A 22,076-nucleotide genomic window follows, 5' to 3' on the forward strand; every position below is an offset into this window, starting at 1 on the left:
ACCACTTCCCTTCTTATCCTAGATGTATTAATTTTGTTTATGCAGAAATTTTTCAGTTTCATATAATCAGTTATACATTTTATCTTTTTTAAAATTGCCTCTATTTTTTGCTTGTTTAAAAATAGATCTCCTTGTTTTATTGATTTTTAACATTACATTTATGCCAGAATAGGTTTCTCTCCTTCAATTCTCTGAGGAACCATCTCTTGTAAGAACAAGAAATAAAAATTTAAAAAGAGAAAAAGAGCAGCTCAGTAAAACCAACACATCAATCAAGTCTGACAATAAATGCAATATTTTGTACCCATAGTTTCCCACCTTTGCAGAGAAGAAAGGGAAGGGAAGTGTACATATATACATACATACATATATATATATATATATATATATATATATATATATATATATATATATATATATGTTTTTTTCCAGGGATAAACTTTGGGGTCAGTATAATTAGTGTTCAGTTTTGGTTGTCGTTCTTTCCATTAGATTGTAAGTTCCTTGAGGCCAGGGTCTATCTTTTGCCCTTTTTGTATCCCTAGCACTTAGTATAGTGTCTGGCACATAGTAGGTGCTTAATAAATGTTAACCACACCAATACCACCCAGATTGACCACCCAACTAATTCATTTAATGAATTCTTTTTAATTCTTTCTAAAAATCAAATCTCCCCATCAAAGGAAAAAGATTTACCATTATTGAAGAAATTCAAAAGCATATACATGCAAGGCAATTCTGAAAGAATTCCAAAAATATTTTAAGTAATGGTAGCTTCATTGAAATAAATGTATAATAACCTTTGAAGGGTTATTATTTTGAAAAGGGATCATACTTATTTGAATATGAACAAAAAAAACTTAATTGGATATAGAAATTCTGTTACATTTGTTTTTAAAAACCAGAAATATTACAGTTATATCTTACAGACATATTTAATAGATTGATTCCTCTCACCCATAGCACAAGGCCTATGCCTACACTTTAAGAATCAAAGACTTCTATGATTAATTGAATCCTTGAAGAAAATGCTAAGCAAAGTGGCAGTGAAAAAAAATGTTCTTCCCTCTTCTTTTGGTTCTCCCCTCCCCCAGGCTTTACTCTTCTGATTTATTCAAGAAAGGGAACATAAAAGCATCTTATTAGCAATTCTTATCCAGGAGATATGAGCACTTAAGGTCAAGTGAAAGGGGATGGGGTGGGGGGAGCAGAGAAAGAACATAGGGAGGGAAGTCACACAATGAAAAATGTCTAATTCAACTGCAACTAGAATAAAACCTAACATTATTTCTTATGAATTTTAATTATTAGAGAAGTTTAAATCGTTCTTGCAACTGTTTATTTTTTTAACATCCATAATGTTAATACTTGCTTTAAATCTGTACACTGAGATGCCTAAGAATAACTAGAATCCAGTTGAAGTAAAAGCAAAATTTTGGTTATTTGGCAAAGAATAAGATTGTTTTTCTGAACCCAAAATTAAAGAGCATAAAAGACTGGTTAACATTGTTAAGTCCTGGAGCACTGTCTCCCTACTGGGAGGTGCCCCTACACAATGCCTGGGCACACGCATTACAAATAAAAGTAATCTCCTCCTTGCAAGGATATGTAACGGATATGATTTAAAATGAATCACAAACTTCTTCCATGCAGCTATAAGATTAGATGCTATTACACTATTTTTGTTTGGTAGGTAGGATGTGGAAAAAATGGTACTGACAATTCTCCATCAACATTTACTGAGGATGGCTTAATTTTTCCTCCACATAAGGAAGAGTATTTTTTGAGCATACTATGGGTATTGCTATTTGGAGCTCCTGTGACAAATGTTCAATTTCTGTCACCAGAATTCTTTAAAGGTGGATCACCCTTGAGGCCTTATGCCTATATGTCACCCATAATTCACCACAGATTTTTTTTTTTTAGGTTAAGACCTTGCAATTTGATTACTTAAAAAAAAAAAAACTTAGATGCCAGTTCTCAGTTCAATTTCTTATGGCCTTACACAAACAGTCGTTGAGGATTATACTCACGAAAGGTTAACTGTTAACTGCAAGTCCCCAACATTTGCTTAGTTTTTAATCCGTATGTTCTCACCACCTAGCACAGTGCCCGCTTATATATAATGGGCACTTAATATGCGATTGTTGAACTGAACCGAATTTTCATCCTTTCCTCAGTGGCAATAAGGTGGGTTCTGGAGCAAGCTCTGGAGAATCTGTAAAGTTCCTAATCAAATCTAAAATTTTATGGACAGTATCGCAGTGTTTGTGTGAAAGTATTTTAAAGACTTTAAGAGAATTCGACTAATTAAAAAAGGACACTTAACTTGCAAAACCATTCTCTGGAAAGTGAGATGTTCAAGTCAAGGGGCTCTCTCACATCTGGTCTGGGGGGCTCCGGACACGACCAATCCCTGAAGTGGAGAGCGGTCACTCTTTCCCACTCCTACCAGATTTCCCTCCACCCGGCCCCAGGGTGTGGGGAGAGGGGAAGGAGGAGGGGGAAGGACCAGAGGGATGGGCTGGGGAGGGAGAAGAGAAGAAGTCTCCGGCCTTACCACATCTTTCATCACTATGCCTCCCTCCCCCGAGCCCCTCCGCCCCCTTTCCGACCTCCAGAGCACGCTGGCCACAGAGGGGGCCCCTTTCTCCTTTTCTACCCACTCCGTCCCCACCCCCTGGGAGAGAAAGCAGGATCTTTGTGGCCCTGCCCCCAGAGCAGCGGCAGAAGCAGAGGGGGCGGGCCATAGGGCAGAGACACTTCGCCTGGCCGCCTGACCCCCAGGTGCATTGTCCGGCCGAGACCACCCCCAACCCCATGCCGCGACCCTCCCCTCCCCTCCCCCATTTGGCAGCTTCTCTGCTCCTTCCAGCGTCTCCTTCCGCCTGGCCGGCCATCCTGCCTGCCGGTCACCAGAGGCCAGATGCACAAAGTAGTCCGAGGCTAGCGGTGGTGGACACCGGGAGGGAGGGAAGCAGCTCTAGTCCATCCCGCCTCCGCCCTGGCGCCGCAGCCTTCTTACCCCGCCCCTAGCTGGGCTCGGAGTTCGCTCCTCCTTTAGAACGTGGGTCTGTGCGCTGAGGCCCGGCAACCCCGGCCAAAGAGTCTCTAGCCCCAGCCTCGGCTCCAGTCCAACCTCAGTCTAGCCGCTGTGTATTGCGCTGTTTCGTGCCGCGGCGGATCCACCGCAGGAAGCCCGGGCTGCTTGGTCCCCACGCCACCCCGGCCCTCGAGGCGGAACAGGGAGGCAGGGGCAGGCTGGGGAGCCCCGAGCCGGCCAAGTGGCGTTTGAGGGGAACATGCTGGGGTAGCCCGGTTGAATGGCGCCTTCTCCGAGACCTCTCACCAGGCTGCGGTCACCAGAGATGCTGCTCTGGGGCGTCCTGGTCCTCCTCATCTCCGGCCCAGGTGGGTGCCTTATTTTTTGGAGGGGATGGAGGGAAGGATGCGGGGTTTTGAGGAGGGAGGGCAAGTGAGACTGGAGGAGAGGGGGTCTGTGTGTGCTACGGAGGGAGGAGTCCCTAACGGTCAGGCCGGGTGACCCCCCCCCCCCAGCCAGCACCTCCCCCGCCCCGGAGGTCTGGAGTCCTTGGAAGGGCATGGGGTGCAAAAGTTCCTGAGGTTGCTGTGTGAAGGTGGGGATGGGAGTCTTATGCCCCTTCCCAGCAGACCCACACCGGGTTCCTGCCGCCGCAGATTCAGTGACCGCGCTGTGGTGGCTACTGTCCACTTGCACCCCCTCCCATTCCTTCCTTCGTCCATTGTCCCGGCTCCGGCCGCTCTCCCCGCCTCCTTGGCCAGCCCGCCGGACTCCCCTAGCCTGAGCAGCGGCGACGGCCGCACGTGGCTTTATTTATATTGTTTCCGTGGTGGCCGTGGTGTCGCCTAGGGGGCGCCCCGCGAGGCTCAGCACAGCTTGGACCGGGGGACTCCCGGAACCTGAGGCAGAGAGGTGGAGGCAAGTCTAGAACCCACATTTCCCTCTCCCACGTTCGCTGCTCCCAGGCAACTGAGGAGGAGGTGGAGACGGGAGAGATAGGACTTTACTTTTTGCCAGTTTCCACTGGGCGTGAGGATGGGGAAAAGGCTGGGGGGTGCTATGCTAGCTACCTTTTCAGACATTTGTAGGATTTCTAAATCAGTTTTATTCCTCAAAGGAATGGTATATTGAAGAGAAGAGACCGATTTGTGTTTTGTGAGCTTTAACTTGGCTGGGGGGGGGGGTGTTTCTCTGCTTGCTTCTGTGTTGTAAGTGGGAGAAACCACTGTAGTTAATTTATTTTCAAGGTGTAAGATTTTGGCTTTAATTTTCTTTTAGAAAAAAAAAAGTCAGATTGTGATCGGGAACAAAATAAAAGCCTTCCAGAGTCATTTGCAAAGGACGGAGTTATTAGAACTCATAAAGATATGGTTGGAATACATTAAGTGAAGTAGAGGTCCCTTGCTTATGATTTTAAATTGCATTTTAAGATTTTTGAAGAATAGTGTTGATGAGAAATTAATAAATCAATAGTGAGGAGTTCTTGCCAATGTGATCATGGGTCCAAGACGATCTATGTGTAACACGTTGCAGGCATTGGAGTAAAAAAAAATGTATTTTAGTTCCCGAAGTCTGAACTCAAAACCAATTCCTACCAAGGAACCCTGAAGGGTTAGAGTTAAATGAAGGAGGTTATAGCAATTTAGTTTAGGTATCAGATTCTTAATTCTGATGGGGGAAGGAGGAGGATGGAGAAGGGCCGTTGCTGTATGTTTTTAGGATAAACTCCTCATCTGATAAAATGTTTATTGGTTGATTAAGCAATCTCCATTAGATTGTAAGGACCAAATTAGTTACACTTTAAAAAAAATTGTTAGCAATTTGAAAAAGTTAAAATAAAGGTTTACTAATCTTATCACTTACTGTCTTGATAGAAACAAAAGTTATCTAATTTGAAAGTCCATTGTTTTAGCCTGAACTCAGAAATTTGTCAATGGTTCCCCTTTGCAGAAGAGTGGAAGTTGTTGATATAAAAGGACTAATATTAAAATCCGAACTTGTAATTTGTCATAAAAGATAAAATTTCTTTCCAAAGGAATAGATGCAGGGAGGGTTCCAAAAACACTTCAAGGGATGAGGAAATAAACTTGCTTGTTCACAGAGTTGGGGTTTTGCTAATGATTTCTTGTAAAATTAGACTTTTACGACTTACCCTGTTCAAGATCTTTTTTGACAAGCTTGTAAAAGTGGCAAACAGCTTGTGCTCAATGGTTTTCCTGATGCAAGCAAGAGACTTAAATAGGATTGTTTTAGTGGGAACTAAAGTTATTAACATTTTACCTAAGTTAATGAATAAGGGCAGAATATTAAAAAAACCTGTCTTAATTGTCTTTTTCTAATTCTTTAAGTAGAATCATCAACCATTTCATTATGCAAAATGATGGATCTGTGTATCTGACCTTGACAAAGTCAAAACATGATTTATTAAGCATAACTTTATATTCTTTGTAGTCTCACAGATGTGATAATTGATTTTATAACTGTAATCCTTGGTATACCTCCCTTTTTGTCCTTTCAGGAGTACAGTGCTTTAGTGAACTATTCTTTATAAAAGAGCCACAGGATGTAACTGTCACAAGAAAGGACCCAGTGGTTTTGGATTGCCAGGCACATGGAGAACTTCCTATTAAGATCACATGGCTAAAAAACGGAGCCAAAGTTTCTGAAAATAAACGGATCCATGCTTTATCTAATGGCTCTTTATACATCAGTGAGGTAGAAGGCAAAGAAGAAGAACCATCTGATGAAGGATTTTACCAGTGTTTGGCTCTGAACAAATATGGGGCCATTTTGAGCCAAAAAGCTCATCTGACATTAGCAAGTAAGTTTGTTTTATAATCACCTTGTTTTGCATATATCGATGTCACAAAATCCTGCAAATAACAACTTGTCTTTTTTAATGATGGTTTTGAAGACAAAAAGAAAATGTCAACCAAACATAAATGAAAATTTCAACTTTATTCTGTATCTGGAGATTAAAATGAGTAGTTGAAAACACATGCCAAGTTGGGTTTGGTCCTATTTATGATTCTTACTAAGATGGGCCTGTGAAATTTGTTTGGTATCAACTTCACAGTGCTTCTAGCTGTCAGAACGTTGGAACAGGGAACCTTGGTCAGATTGACAAAAGTTGATCTGGAAGCTCTTTAGTTAGAAATTGATGAGTAAGGTCCCCTGTTCACAAGTATGACAGCTATCCCTTATACTTCTGTTTTTGTGGGTGATATGTAAAGTGAAAAATCTTTGCATTTTGCCCCATTCTTCTTTTCTATGTCTCAATTATTTTCCATGATGTCTACCTATGGATCAACCATGTTGCTTCTTATTCTAAAGAGAGGGTCAGTAACATTGTTGTTATTTTCCTGCTGGGAGGGAAAGAGATTATACTTATCTCTATATTACATCAAATGGGGCAGAAACCAGATTGACTTACTTTTTTTCAGTTGTCATTATGTTTGCATTCTAAATTTCCTTTCTCTCTACTGTATCAGATCCATCATTTATAAATGCAGATTTAGTGTTTTACTTGCTAGCAGTGAATATGTAAAGATATACCCTAAAACTTGGACCTGAGATTCCTTAAGAAACTCATTGAGTTTCCATATCTGAGTTTTCAGGTCTCAGAGTTATAGCTATTTATCTGTAAGCAAGTCACATAGCATTCCTTATAACAGTGATTCAAAACTTGTAAAATTCTTCACATTTTCCTAAAAAGCTACTAAACATGTAGTCTTTGTAATTTGGTTTGATGATTTAAAAGGCAGCGTGCCTGCATAAGAAAATTCAATACTTGGATTATCAGTGGTAGGAGTGTGTTCCTATGACATGGATTTTCCATGAAAATATTCAATTCTAATTCTCTGAAGTCAGAATTTGGTAAGCTAATGGCTTTAACTGTAGCTATTATAAAATTCCACTGTTATACCGTATATAGCTATAGAATACATCTATAGAGAAGTTCACATATAATTATATAGTACATTCAGAGAGGCAGCATTCTAGTGGAGAAGCCAGGGAAATCTGGTTTCAGGTACTGCTTCTAACACATACTGCCTTCATGACCCTGGAAAAGTCACTTAATCTCTCATTCTCCAGGACCTAGGCCCTAGAACAATTGCCTAGAGTCTAGGCAGTTCTCTAAGACTTATATTTTTGTTTATATCTTGGACACCTTTGGCTGTCTGGTAAAATCTATAAACCAATTCTCGGAATAATGTTTTTAAATGCATAAAATAAACTACTTAGTATTATAAAGGAAACCAATTATATTGAATTTAGGTCTACAAATGTTTTAAAAAAAAAAACAAGCTCACAGACCCCCAAATTAAGAACCCCTAAGATTATGAATGGTAGAGAAGATGCCAGTTTGCATTGGTAGAGGGAATTTCCTTATCTGGGACTTCCTGTCAATGAAATATTATAGCCTCTTCCTGGGTTTAATAAAGCAGTTATAAATTCAGCATTTTAAAGATTGCATTTTTTTCTCAAAAACTTGAATTCAGATTTCTAATTCTATATCCGATAAAAAGGAATAGAAATAGAATAGAAAATAGAATAGGAGGATTTCTGTTTAATACTTTATTCGCTAATTATTTGGCGATCCTGGTTAATGTTTGTTTTTGGTTTTGTTTTTTTTTTTTGACAGTAATAGTAACTCACATTTATATAGTCCTTAAGTGGTTTGTAAAGTGCTTTACATATAGTATCCCATTTGTTCCTCACACCAGCCCATATGGGATAACTGCTATTCATCATCTTCCTTTTATAGAGTTTATGAAATAAGGAAACTGAGGCCAGAGAAGTTAAGTGACTTGCTCCCAGGGTCATACAGCTATTAAGTGTCAGTGGTAGGTTTCAAATCTAGGTTTTCCTGACCTTAAATGCTCTATCATTTTCAGGTTACTGTCTTAATGCTTTTGTTGTTGTTCAGTCATGTCTGACTCTTCATTATTCCATTTGGGGTTTTCTTGGCAGAGATACTGGAGTGGTTTGTCATTTCCTTCTCCAGCTCATTTTTACAGATGAGAAACTGAGGCAAACAGGGTTAAGTGATTTGCCCAGGGTCACACAGCTAGTAAGCATTTGAGACCACATTTGAATTTAGCAAGCTGAGTCTTCCTGATTCCAGGCCCAGTGCTCTACCCAATGAGCAACCCAGAGGCAATGTAGCTTAAGAGTGAGGCAGTCCTGAGATCAGCTCCCTAAGAATATAAATCACAGAGGTCAGACCTGTATTAGTAGGTGGAGTTTCTTAATCCATTTCCCTTTATCATTGAAATCACAACTCCAGTTCCCAGTATCTAAAGCAGTCACTTTTTTAAATTTGGGGGAGTCGTGGAACCTTTCTACAATTTGTTTCCAAAAAAAAAAACCCTCTAATCTTTTTTATGATGTTGAAGGGAGTTTTTATGTTGTTGAAACATTTGCAGATGAAACAACTTGTCTACCATGACCACAAATTCCAAGACTTTCAGAAAAGTCTTGGAATCCTGGTGTTCCTTGAAACAAAGTTGAAATTTCACTAGTGATGGAGATTTCTAATCTAGAGAGACAACAGCTGTGTAAGAGGTGTAACAAAATTACAGCATTTAATTTCTGATGGAAATCTTGGAGTGTTAGCCTTGTGTAGTGGAAAGTTTTACACCTGGGTTCAAATTTAACTTAAGATACTCAATTGGAGTGTGACTGTGGGTAGAGCATCTTTATGGGAGCTTCAGTTTTTTCTTGTCAAGTGAGGATAATGATAACCTTCCTGGGTTTTATAAATACGAATTATTTCCAAAATAGGAAATTTAGTATTTTATCATGTTACTATTCTTTTTTGTGTATCTTTAGAAAACTCAGAAGTTATCAATCTAATTAAATGTTTTTTTGAAGCCATTGCATTATGGCTATTTTAGGTTGTAAATAACTTATAGTGGAATTTATGCAAAGTACTCTTTTGTCTTTAAGCATAAACTCTAACTACCCTAAGATAAAACCAAATCAGTATTTTTTAAAATATTGAATATTGTTCTTGAATATTAAAAGCTTATCACCATTTTAATTTTGAAGCTACTTAACTCTAGTAGCTAAATCATCTGACAAATTTACACAAGATTATAGATTTAAGATATGACATGTGATGTGTGAAATTGTCATAATTAGGATATTATTTTGAATGAACAGAGTTGTCTTGGTATACTATTTAGAAGCAATGTCAATTGCTGTAGACCCTAATGACTTTATCTTGCCTGGATAAAGAAGTTATACATATTAAACAGGGAGAGAATAGGCATAAAGTGGGCATTCTTTCTTTGAGAAAAAAAGCAAATTCTACTGTAGTCACTGATAGCAGCAGGATTCAAGTATGTGCTTTTTCTTTGCTTGGTCAAAGCTTTCACCAGAAAGCTTATCTTTTGCCTCAGAAGTGTAATAGTGCAGCATTTGGAAACCTAAAACTTTAATCTGTGTAGTAGTTTAAGGTTTTAAATACACAAGGAGATCAGGTCTTAGTTTCTAAACTTAGGAACTGGAAGCTGAAAGTTGCACTCTAGGCAAGAATTCCATTATTCATGTGTAAATTAGGAATTCACAGGGTTAAAAGGTTAGAAACTGGCCAGGATGAGGTTTACCCTTGTGATAAAGAGCAGATGACCCTCATTCATTGGCCGAAGCTTTCATGTGGCTCTTCTGCAAAGTTAGCGATTGCCATGAATTGTTCTTGTGGAATGCAGAAATTCAAATGTGAACAGGCCTTTCCTTAAGTGTCACTATGGAGCCTTATCTCATGAGCACATCAGAGCTGGTCTTTCGGGACAAGGTTCCTCCCCAAGGCCCCAAGGCTTTGCTTTCCTGTTGTTCATCCATGCACAAAAGAATTTAGCCAACTTAGATTTTCTAATGGATCGCCTTTTTAAAAGAAACTGTAGGGTTAAAGTAACATTTAGCTAATTTTTTTTTAAAAACCTACAACTTTTCATTGATAATAGTTTTATATTTTCATGTAACTAAAACAGAAGTGGGGGGAAGGGAAAGCTGTGGGAGGACCTTCCTTTTCCAGCAGTGCTCTTTGTGAGGCAACATGTGGAGTAAAATGTTGAAGAAATGAGGCAAGAATTTAATGGTTTATTATGAAGCTAAATCAATGCTGATGTTTCAGGCAACATGATATTTTCTTTTGAGTATTAAGTCTGTATTGTATGTAAATGTGGGTTCAACTTTTAATTTCTCCACAATTTTCTAAATATGGTAGGGAAACATTTGCTAGATTATATTTTTGCAGTTTCATTGCTGAAATGAATAAAATAATGTTCCTTGCAAAAGTGAGAGCAAAGGAAAAAAAAGTCACTTTTGAATAAAGTTGGGTTGAAATAAGGGAGATTAGGAAAAAATAAAGGATGAGAGAGACTATGTCCTATAGTCTGTAACTGGCTATAATGTAGTGATTGGTCAGGCAGCTAATTGTTTATTTCCTTTCCATAAAAGGTGGAAATTGAAGTCCTGTGATTGAGGGAGAAAGGACACAAAGCAGGCTTGCTCTTCTTAGTTTCTTTTTTTTTTAAGGTTATATTCACTTGAGTAGAACATAATTTTTTTGTGATTCTGTTTTTGTAACTAGAATAGCAAGAGAGGGAGGAGTGAGTTTGTTAAATTTGTTGACATTGTTTAAAACACTTTTTTAAAAACTTAAGCATTGAGTAGACATTCTTTAAAAGGATATAGAATTTTTTCATTTCAATTCTGATGATTTTTTATTAAGGTAAGATGAAATTTGATGATTTTCCAGTGGCTATGTACTTATAATAAAACTTAAAAAGTGTAACATTTTATGGGTGCCTCACTGATCAGTACAGGGGAAGTGTAAATCAAATCTTTAGCGGTGACTTAAAAAGTTTATTGGAAATATGAGAATAAAGTGGAAACTAATTGAAAATTATAAATTGCAACAAAGCAGGATGGGGAATTGATTTTCAAATGTGGTTTGAAACTAGAAAATTGAGAAAGAAAATAAATGAAAACTGATCTATGTTTTCTGAGTTGATAATAACTACCATTTATGTAATATTTCGTGGTTTGTTAAGAACTTTACATTATGTAATTTGAATGCTATTAGGGAATACAAAGATATTTTTATGCCCATCTTATGGGTGAGGAAGTTCAGGTCATATAGCTAATATCAGAGGCAGTATTTAAAATCAGGTCTTTCCTGACTAAGTCCAGTATAGATTATTATACTGTGTTTTAGAAGTTTTAAGAGAAAAGTTCCTTATAACAAAATAGATAAGGTTTTGTTGCATTATTAAAATTGTGAGTGATTCTTAGGTCTGTAGATGTTATAGATTGCAAAATTCTTCTTGTGCCTTCTTGAACCTCCCTTTAAGGCAAATATACTGTGGTGGTAAATGTGTTTGTGGCATTTAATAGAGTGCCAGGCCTGGAGTTAGAAAGACTTGAGTTGAAATCCAGCCTCAAATACTTACTGGCTGTATGACCTTGAGCAAGTCACTTAACCGTTTACCTCAGTTTCCTCATCTGGAAAAAAATCTGGAGAAGGAAATGGCAAACCACTCCAATATCTTTGCCAAGAACACCCCAAATGGGGTCATGAAGAGGGGGACTTGACTGAAATGACTAGACAACAGCAAATGTGGCATTTATCAATGGAAGAGAAGAATAAAAGTATTTGGTTTTAAAAACAGTACTGTGACAAAGTGTGTGATGTTTAAAAGGAAAGAACAATGAACTCTGGCTTTTTAAGGCTTGACACTTTATAGAATTTGAAGAAGATCCTTCTTTTTGAAGAAATTCGCTTCTTTTCAAACTATAAAGTGCTATATAAATGTGTTACTCCACCTCTTTCTCTTGTTTTTCCTCCTTCATTTTGAAGTTGTTTTCTCCTGACTTTTTTAGTTGTTTAGTTGTTTTAGTTGTTTAGTTGTCTTCTTCTGACTTACAGATGCCTAGCAGATTTGTTTTAAAATGACACTTGGCTTTCACAGGATGTCTGCTTTAAAAGGTTTATCTGGAACCCGATAAATTCAGGGTAATTGTTCTACTTATTTATTCTTCTTGTAGTTCACTAGAGAGTATCAGTTTTCACCTGCAGGAATCTGATTGCCTACTGCAGTGCTTTCCAAAGTTTTTCTTACTCTCAATATCTCTGTCCCTTCCCCCCTCTTACCAGCAGGGGCTACTGCAGAGGGAGATTATCATTTCCTTATCACCTATAGAAAGTATTCATTTTAATAGTAGATGAAATTTATGTAGCATTTTAAGGTTTGCAAAAGTGCCTTGGATACATTATCTTCATTTATGGTCACAGCAACCCTTGGGCTTCTTGCTATTTATTGGTTTTATCTCCATTTTACAAATGACAAAACTACCAAGGCTCAGAGGGAGTGAATGACTTGCCTTCAGTCATGTGGTTAGTAAGTATGTTAGGAACAGAATTTAAATGTAGGTCTGACTCCTAAGTTCAGTCTTCTAGCCATGAGGTTCTTAAACTGGAGTCTCTGAACTATTTTTAAAAAATTATATTTTGATAACTATTTCAGTATAATTGATTTCCTTTGTAAATCCCATGCATTCTACTTCATGCATTTAAAAACATTTACTCTGAGAAGAGGGCTATAGGTTTCATTAGACTGCCAAAGGGCTCTATGGCCAAAAAAAAAAAAAGTTAGGAACCCTTGCACTATACAATAGTGCCTTAATTTTCTTTTTCATAGCTTCTTATAACAGTTGTTGAAAGAAAGTATTTGATATGGCCTCCTTTAGTCAGTCAGATCTGATTATTCAAAATAGAGGAGTGTTATTCCCAGCAGTTGTTTGCCTCAGGATTTGTTGTTACTTCCGAATTTAAAGCTGGGTTTATTGATATAATGTAGAGCCCTTAAAAAGAATAGCAGAAGACAAATTATGTAAGCAGGATTTAAAGTTGTAGGGCATTTCAGTGAAGAAATAGGACATATATTTGTAAAGATGTCTTTTGCTTTTTTTTTTTTTAAATTCAAGGGCCTAGAAGCTAAATTGGGATTGATTACTTTCATTCTAAGCTGGTAATCACCATTTATATGAAAAGTAATCAACAGTGTCAGCTCAGGCATTTTATTCTGAATAAAAAAGCAACAATTATTCTTTTAAGTCTTTAAGGAGGTCCTAAAAACTGTGCTTAAAATGAAGACTTCCTGAAAGTGCTATGTCAACACCAGCTATTTCTTGTTAATAAGCTTTTGCAAATAAAGACTTGCAGTTTCAGGTATAATCCCCTTTTTCTGTTTTACCAGCTATATGGAAATGCATATTTTATATGATGTTTGTTAAATTCAGAAAAAATTTTTTAGAAAGTCTGTGTAAAATTTATTGGGACTTGAAAGTATCCTGGGTATTTTATATAATCCTAAGGCTTTTTATTTCTTCAAGATAGTAGTGGTGGGTTCTCTTGTTTTTAATCATGGTCAAAACTCACTATTCATAGTTCAGTAAATGGTAGATCACAGTTGTCCTTGTATGTAGTAGCTCAGTAATGATGTTATACAGGAGCTCAAATGATGATGTTATACAAGAGAGGCAAAAAATATTTGTGCTCAGTTACTCACATAAACATCTCTGGTACTTAAGCCAAATTGATGCTGTGTTTGAAACACGTTGCACAAGATAAAGGAGTTACCCTTTCCATTATATACACAAAAAGTTACTGAGTACTGAGCAGTACTCTGACTTTTTAATATATATTTTTTAAACCTCAGGTACTCTGATGCACTTTTGACAAGCCTTTAAAATCCTTATCATCTACACAGGCAGCATGAATTTAAAATGTTTATCTTTTTAGCTTCAGATGGGTTTTACCTTTCCACATATTTATGTTGTTTATAGCTTAAGCATTTGTAGTGGTAAGATTAATGAAAAGATTGATAATGAAATAATTGGTGCTAAGCTTTAGTTGAAAACTTTCTTTGCTCAATTTGGCTTAGACTCTTAAAACTTTCTCCTCTCCATTCCCTGTAGTCTGGTTCTATAACCAAATGAGTTCTACTCCCTGATGAGGATGTATCAGTCTACTTCTGCACAGTCTCATTCACCACCTCCAGAATTTCTCCATACCCACTTACTACTCTATTCAGGTCATTTCCCTTATATTAGAATGAAAGCTCTTTGAGGGGAAGAACTGTCTTTGCTTTTGCATTTGTATCCCCAGGAAAGTATAAGCTTTTTCCTTCTTTTTTTTCATTTTTGAACTCCAGTGTAGTTATTAATGAAATCAGTGCTTCTGGATCTTTTAAAAATCATTTGTATTTTACCATAGAGATAGAAACAGATTGTATAAAATTGTAGAAATGGTTAGGCAAACCCTAACAGCAATCTTTTCAGTTAATTCACTAGTACCTATGATTGATTCGTTCTTCCTTTGGTAGGATCCATCTAACTCTCCTTACTTGCTGAAGTGAAGATGTCTGTAGCTATGAAGATGATATACTGTTTCTTTGAATCCATTTCATCAATTTTTTAATTTAATTTTTTCAATGAACAAAAATCTATTTTCTCTTCCTCCAAGCTCTCTCCCACCACTGGAAGAGGTGTGTGTGTGTGTGTGTGTGTGTGTGTGTGTGTGTGTCTATCTGCACCTTGGATCTATCACCTATCCCTCCTCATAGGTCCTCTAGAGCAGATGTGTTGAAAACTTGACACTCCCAAGTATTGCGTGAACTAAATTAAAATGTAGTACCTGTCTTGTTTTAATGTGTTGCGATGTACTATTAATAACAAAGAAATATATAAACGTATGTGGTTTTCTAAGTCATTATGTGGCTTGCAGGAATCCTTATGTATGATTTATGTTTCTTTTTGAAATTCACACCACTATCCTAAAGACATGGCTGATCATTGTTTTGGTCAGAGTCCTAAACCTTCCAAAGCTGTTTTTCTTTATAATAGTGTTGTCCTTGTACAACTCTTCTCCTGACTCCGCTCACTTTCCTCTGTATTAGTTCATACTTCCCAAAATTCTCTGAAATCATGTCTTTGGTCATTTCTCATGGTATTCCCTTGGTATATTCCCTTACATTTATATACTATACTTTTGTTTAGTCATTCCCCAGTTGCCTAAGAGGCAACTCAAAGTGAGCACTTGAAAAGACTTTAGCTTTAAAGGGCCAAGGTCTCCCACTGCATCCTGCGCCATCTCCAGTCATACTGTTTGACATCTGGCAACTGGACCCAGATGGCTCTGGAGGAGAAAGTGAGGCTGGTGACTTTGCACAGTCCTTCCTCACTCAAATCAAAGTCACTTGCAAGTCATGTCATCACCTTCCTGATGTCATGGTCCTCTTTGAGAATGAAGGACAAACTACAACCACAAGAGGCAATCTGAGGTACCCTGGGAGGGGCTTTAGAGACATTTCTTTCCCTTAATTTTGCAAATGATGAAACTGAGCCCAGAGAGGTGAGAAGTAACTTGTACAAAATCATGTTTATTAAGTGGCAGATCAGGGATTTGACCTTGGGTCCTCATATTCCTTGATCAGTAATCTTCTCTATCCTGCCCCCCTCCCCCAACAGCCTAAATGTTTGACTCTAGTTTTTAATCTGTTGTTCCTAGCCAAAGCTAGATATGTTGCTATTCACAGTTAATCGCTTGCGCACGTGATTAGTCACTTATTTTCAGGGTTTAAGTGGCTAATCAGCATAGAAGAAAGAGAAAGAGTACTTTTACAAATGGGTGGGGTGCTGAAAAATTTAGTTTCATATGTTCATCTTCATAGAGAGCTAACTTGTGTCTATTTTAATTTTATTCTGACTACAATAATGTGTATCCTTTCCTTCCCTTCCTCGTTGTTTTTATTATTTTTAGATTGTCTGGCAGAAGTCAGCCATTATTTATTTAATTTTTAATCTTATTTTTATCATATGCTTTTAGATTCCCTTCATTTTACTTTTTGGGCCATTGTTATCATTAGCCCCACCCCCTTCCAATTCAACCCTTTTCAAAAAATAGCCATCAGAAAGCCTGTAACAAGTCGATACAGTAAAGCAAAAGAAATACACACATTGGCCCTATCCATAAACACAGGTCTCATTCTGCACCTCCACGCTATCAGCTCTCTGTAAATACATGGGAAGCATTCTTCACCATTAGTGCTCTGGGGTCATAGTTGATCATTGCTTTGACCTGAGTTTTAAAGTTTTTAAAAGTTGTCCTGGTTCTGCTCGCTTCACTCTGCCTTAGTTCATAGAAGTTTTTACAAGTTTCTCTGGATCTATTCCTTTCATCATTCCTTTTTTTTTTAAATTAAATTTTTTTCAATTAATAAAAATCAACTTTCTCTCCCACTTCCCACCACTAGAAAAGGATTAAAAACAACCTTGTAACATATGCATGATGGAGCAAACAGAATTTCCTCATTTTTCACGTCCATGTCTGTACACTTTGAGTCCCTCACCTTTTTTTTTTGTTGTTGTTGTTCAGCCAGTTTCCCAGTCGATAGGTATTTCCTTAGTTTCCAATTCTTTGTGACTACAAAAGGAGCTTCTTTAAATGATTTTGTACATTTGAGTCCTTTTCCTTATTTTTAAAAATATACCTATATATACCTAGTAGTGGTATTGCTGGGTCAAAGGATCTGGATAGTTTAATGATTTGGGGTGGGCAGTTAATTTCCAGTGGCTTTCAGTTGTTTGGACCACTTCATAGCTTTAGCGATAATGAATTGCTGTGCATGCTTTCATGAAGTCTCTCCAACAATTGTCATTTTCCTTTTTTTTGTCATCTTTGCCAATCTGATGGGTATGAAGTGGAACGTCAGAGTTGTCTTCATTTGTATTTCTTTTATTATTAGTGAGAAGGCCCATTCTTTCATATGATTATCATGTTTGAGGCACAGCAAGGTGGCCAGTTTAGCTGAACTATAGAATGCATGAAGAGAAGTATTGTATAATTAAACTAGAGCTAGTTGGTGAAGGGCTTTAAATGCCAGACAATTTCATATTTGATCTTAGAGATGATAAGAGAATCAGTGGCATTTGTTGAGTAACATGATCAGACCAATGATTTAGGAAGGCCCTTTTAGTAACTGTGTGGAGGATGAATTGGTAGCCAGTGAGGAGTATATTGGCTAGCCTAGCATGAGGGCTGAACTAGGTGGTAGCTAGTGTGAAGACAGAAGAGGGGACAAATGGAAGAGATGTATAGATAGGAACTGAAGGTTTGTCAAGTGATTATAAGTGTGGAGTGAGGGACAATGAAGAATCAAGGATGACGGAGACTCTGAACCTCGGTAACCGGAAGAACCGGAAGTTCCCTTAAAGTTAGGGGGAAGTTTAGGAGAGGAGTGTTTGAAGAAAAAGATGATGACAGGAAAAGTAAATATCAGAAGCAGAATAGGAACCCAGAACTTTCTGATAACAAGCCTAGCACTCTACTTACTGCATATTTCCCTTCAAAATTTTTAAGTCTTTTAGGGGAAAAGGGATTGGTGTGTGTTTCTTTGTTTGTTTTTATTTAGACTTGTGATTTTATGAGAGCTTTGGGTATAGTCACTGTGGCACGAAGATCTATACTTTATAATCTTAAAGAGTTTCCTGGTTCTGGGAGATTGACTGTCCTGTAGTCATACAGCTACTGTGTGTCGGAGGCAGGGCTTAAACCTGTGACTTACTGACACGGAAGCCATCTCTCTAATCATTATTACATTTTACTTCTCACATTGAAGTTTATCTGTCTGTGAAAAAGCTGAAGTAAAAGTGAGGTGATGGAACAGAAAGATCAACCAAAGAGAATGGTTTCTCTTTTTTTGGTACAGTAAGTAAAGGAAGACTATGGGTCTAGTATCTAGTACATTTGTGTCTATTTTTATCTTCCCTGGTAATCAATCAACAAGCATTTATTAAGCACCTACTAGGTGCTACAGATAAAGATAAAAATATAATGAAACAACTCCTACTTACATTTGATTGGAGGAAACAGCACACACATATATATATACACACAGTATGTACATATATTTCACTTGGAGAAAACATATACACATTATATATATATGTGTGTGTACATACATGTGTGTACATTATATATACATGCGTATATATAAATACATACATACATGTGTGTGAATAGAGAAAATGTACAGAATAAATACAAAATGGTTAAAGAGGGAGGGTATTAACAGTTAGAAACAGTCTGGAAAGACTTTATAATGGAAGGTGGTGCTCAATCTGAATCTTTGAAGGCGGTAATGGGATTGTATGAGATGGTGATGAGGATGGGAGTGCATTGTAGACATTGGGAATGAACATTGTAAAGGTCTGAAGGTGGGAAATCTGGTGTCATGTAGAAACAGAGAGAAGTTTCATTTTGACTGGACCATAGAATATAGGAATGAGGGAGAAGAGTAATGTATAGTGAAACTATTAATATATAATGAAATTATATGCATATATAATGTGTAGTATATAATACATAATGTATATATATAATATCTGAATGAAATATGATATGTAATAAAGCTGAAAAGAGTAATGTATAACGGAGTCAGTTTGTAAATGACTTTAAACATCCAAGAAGATGTGAAGAGTTCACATTTTATCTTAGAAGCAGTAGGGAGCTACTGGACTTTATTGAGTGTGGGAGAGTGGGATCCTCTAATTATATGGTGTGTGGAGATGGATTGAAAAAAGGGAAAGACTAATTAGGAAGTCATTGCAAAAGTCTAAGAGGGAGGTGACTAGGGATTGAATGAATATGGTGACTTGTGTGTGTAGAGAGAAGGGGGTGGACATGTGTTGTGGAAGTAGTAATAGCAAGATTTTGTAACTGGATATTTGGAATGAGAGAGAGCAAGGAGTCAAGAATACTCCTGAGGTTTTGAACGTAGGAGACTGGAAGTATCGTGGTGTCTTTGACAGAAGTGGAGAAATTTGATGGAGGAATGTGTTTGGGGATGAAATATGGAATTTTGTTTTGGACATGTTTGCTTTGAGATGTCTCTGGTACAGCCAGTTTGAAATGTCCAAAAGGTTGTTGATGATGCCTGATTGAAGCTTCAAAGAAAGACTGGATATATATAGCTCTGTGAATCATAGGCATACAGATGATGATCAGAATCAGGGGAGTTGATGAGTTCTGTAGAGAGGAAAAAGAAGAAGGCCCAAAATAGAACCATGAGTGTTGCCCACAGTTAAGGGCATAATAAGCATGATGATCCAGTTAAAGGAGACTGAGGGAAAAGTCAAAGAGGTAGGGAGGAGGACCAGGAAGTCATAGCTCATGAAAATCCAGAGAGGAGAAAGTATACTGGAGGAATAGGGGGTCATCAGTGTCAAATGCAACAGGAAGGTCAAGAAGCACATCAAATTTGACTATGGTTACTGGTAACTGTGGAAAGAGCAGTGATGCAGACAGCTCATACCCCCAAATTATTTTAAAAGACAATAAGATTTTTTTTCATTAGACATATTTAGCTCACAAATGCTTCTGATACTTAATTTTTGGATCTCAAAGTTCAGGTACTGGTTTCATTATACGTTGTCAAATTGGCAAGTATTTATTAAGTGTTAATATATGCCCAGCATTGTGCTAAGCCTTGGGGATACAAAGAAAGGCACAAATGATCCCTGCCCTCATGGAACCCACAATCTAATGGGAGGAGGGGAAAAAATGTACAAAAACTGTATAAACATTTTGTGCAGTTGTTTGAGTCATGTTGGACTCTTCATGACCCCATTTGGAGTTTTCTTGGCAAAGATACTGGAGTGATTCGCCATTTCCTTCTCTAGCTCATTATAAAAGATGAGGAACTGAGGCAAATAGGGTGAAGTGACTTGCCAAGGGTCACATAGCTATCTTTGCGACTCCACGCCCAGCACTCTATCCCCTGTGCTATCTACCTGCCCCACAAACAAGATAGGATTAATTGGAAATAATCTCAGAGAGAAGGCATGGCGTGATCATTGAGGAGGACCAGGAAAGACTTCTTGTAGAAAGTTAGGTTTTAGCTGAGACTTGATGAAAACCAGGAGGCAAAAGTGAGGATAAAGAGAATTCCAAAAATGAGGAGCAGCTAATGAAAATGCAAGGGTAGGGAAATGGAGTGTCTTGAGTGAAGAACATGGAGGAGTCCAGTTACTGGATCTGAAGTAGGTGGAAGGAAATAAAGTGTAAGAACACTGGAAAGGCAGGAGAGGGGCAAAGTGATGAAGCACTTTAAAAGTCTTAACAGAAGGTTTTCTATTTGATGCTAGAGGCAACAGGGAACTATTGGCGGTTTAATTAGGTGAGTGGATCTCAAAATGTGGTTCTGAGACGAGTGGTTGTAAGAATCCTTTTAAACTTCTGGCTGACTTCTAATGCTTCATTTCTGCAAAAGATCTTTTGGTTCATTGGTTTGGCTGCTCCCTCTCTTATGCATGTCAAAAGCCTCCTGTACCTTAGCGACTTGCCTTTTACGCTTCTTGTGGCCAATAACATTTTCACTTAGCAGCCAAATTTCTGTCCTGTTAGAACTTAGATAGCTGGTTGTTTGATGATAGCATGTATTCAAAACCTTTCAGTCATTGAAGGAACTGCTCAAATTTGTACTCCCCTGGTATAGCTTTTGAGGGGACCTACATGCTAAGGTAAATAGCACTTATGATACCCTTAAACACAATGCAAAACTTACTTCTTAAATCAGTTGTGCTTTTGTGAGAATTTGTCAAGGTATCTTGTTTTTCAAAATCCCAACAAGTTCTTTTATTTTTAACTTCACTGTTTGGACAACCCAGCAGGTTAACTAATTTATGAGGCATTCTTTTCGTGCTGTAGAAGAAACACTTTTATGTTTTACTTTGTTTTCTTAGGAAGACTGTCACTAGCTTTATCAAATTTTTTTTTAAAAAAAATTATGTCTTAGAATGCTCTCTTCCATTTCCTTTTACTTCTTTCCAGCCTTAGTTCTTCCTCCCCATGAAGTTCCTTGACCATTTTAGCATGCATAGATGTCTTTTTTTTCCCCTCTGATTTATTCCTTTTATAGTTTTCATTTGGTGAACAATTCAACAAACAGGGCTTGATGACTGATGATTTATTTTTATCTGGCCTCTTCAATTAGTCTTTAAATTCCTTGTGGTCAGGAATCTTCTTATGCCCTCTTTGTTCTCTATTATGCCTAGGACAGAGTTAAGCATGTAGGCATTCAATAAATATATATATTGGATGTTTGAGGAGTTTACTTGATTTGTTTCATTTCACTCTCCAATAAAGATTCTTGATTTTGAGAAAATGACCTCTAACTTTTAAAAAATCTCACTGCACAATGAGATTCTTTATTTAGTTGGGGGAAAATGTATGCTGGAATTAGAAAATGGAATTCTATAACAAGAAAACAAAGAAATGTGCCCAAATGTTATCTTAAATGAAATAATAAATATGATGGTAATAATCCAGCAAATTTTGTTAAGTAAGATAGATGGTTAAATTATGATGTTACTGTAATCAACTTGATCTGTGATCAAATTTTTTTATAATGTACAGTTTTTTAAATGCATTTTTATCAGTACTTTTTGTTTTATGTTACCTGTATTTCCCAGTACATGTCTCCCAGAGAGCCATCCCTTTTAACAAAGAACAAAAAAGAGGGGGGGAAAAACAGTTCAGCAAAACTAACCAAGACATGGGGAAAAGTCTGACATAATATACAATGTTCCATACCCCTAAACCATTTGGAGACGTTTATCATTTCATTCATTAAAACTGTCTGTGACATTCCATAAATTGATGTTTCCCAAGAATATTCTTTAAGAGTTGTAGTTTTATAGCTATTTTGGCCCAAGTAAAGAGAATTTCATACCAGGAAATTGCTAAATTAGAAGAATAATGTGGCGTTTATTTTTATGGTAAGATAAATAAATAACTTGGTAAGTATGTATATATTGTTAGTATTTATAGGAGAATAGTGCATAGTTCATAAGCTATTTGTCATTGATCATTTGTAAACTCTGGCAATCTATCCTAATTCTGCCCAATTAAGTTGAGTAAGCAATCCTGGTTTTTTCCCCATTATTCAAATATAATATGATG

At 37.4% G+C, this 22,076-nt stretch overlaps 1 protein-coding gene across 1 annotated transcript in view; it reads left to right on the forward strand.

Annotated features, from left to right (window-relative positions):
* The first annotated feature begins 3,323 nt into the window (after positions 1–3,323).
* Positions 3,324–22,076, forward strand: part of PRTG (protogenin) — a 147,427-nt gene continuing 128,674 nt past the window's right edge. Inside the window, exons 1-2 of the mRNA XM_036736843.1 lie at positions 3,324–3,411; positions 5,562–5,864. Coding sequence (XP_036592738.1) covers positions 3,324–3,411; positions 5,562–5,864 — 391 coding nt within the window. The remainder of the gene's footprint in view (positions 3,412–5,561; positions 5,865–22,076) is intronic.

Source organism: Trichosurus vulpecula, chromosome 8 (genome assembly GCF_011100635.1).
Source record: "Trichosurus vulpecula isolate mTriVul1 chromosome 8, mTriVul1.pri, whole genome shotgun sequence".
NCBI classification, from domain to species: domain Eukaryota; kingdom Metazoa; phylum Chordata; class Mammalia; order Diprotodontia; family Phalangeridae; genus Trichosurus; species Trichosurus vulpecula.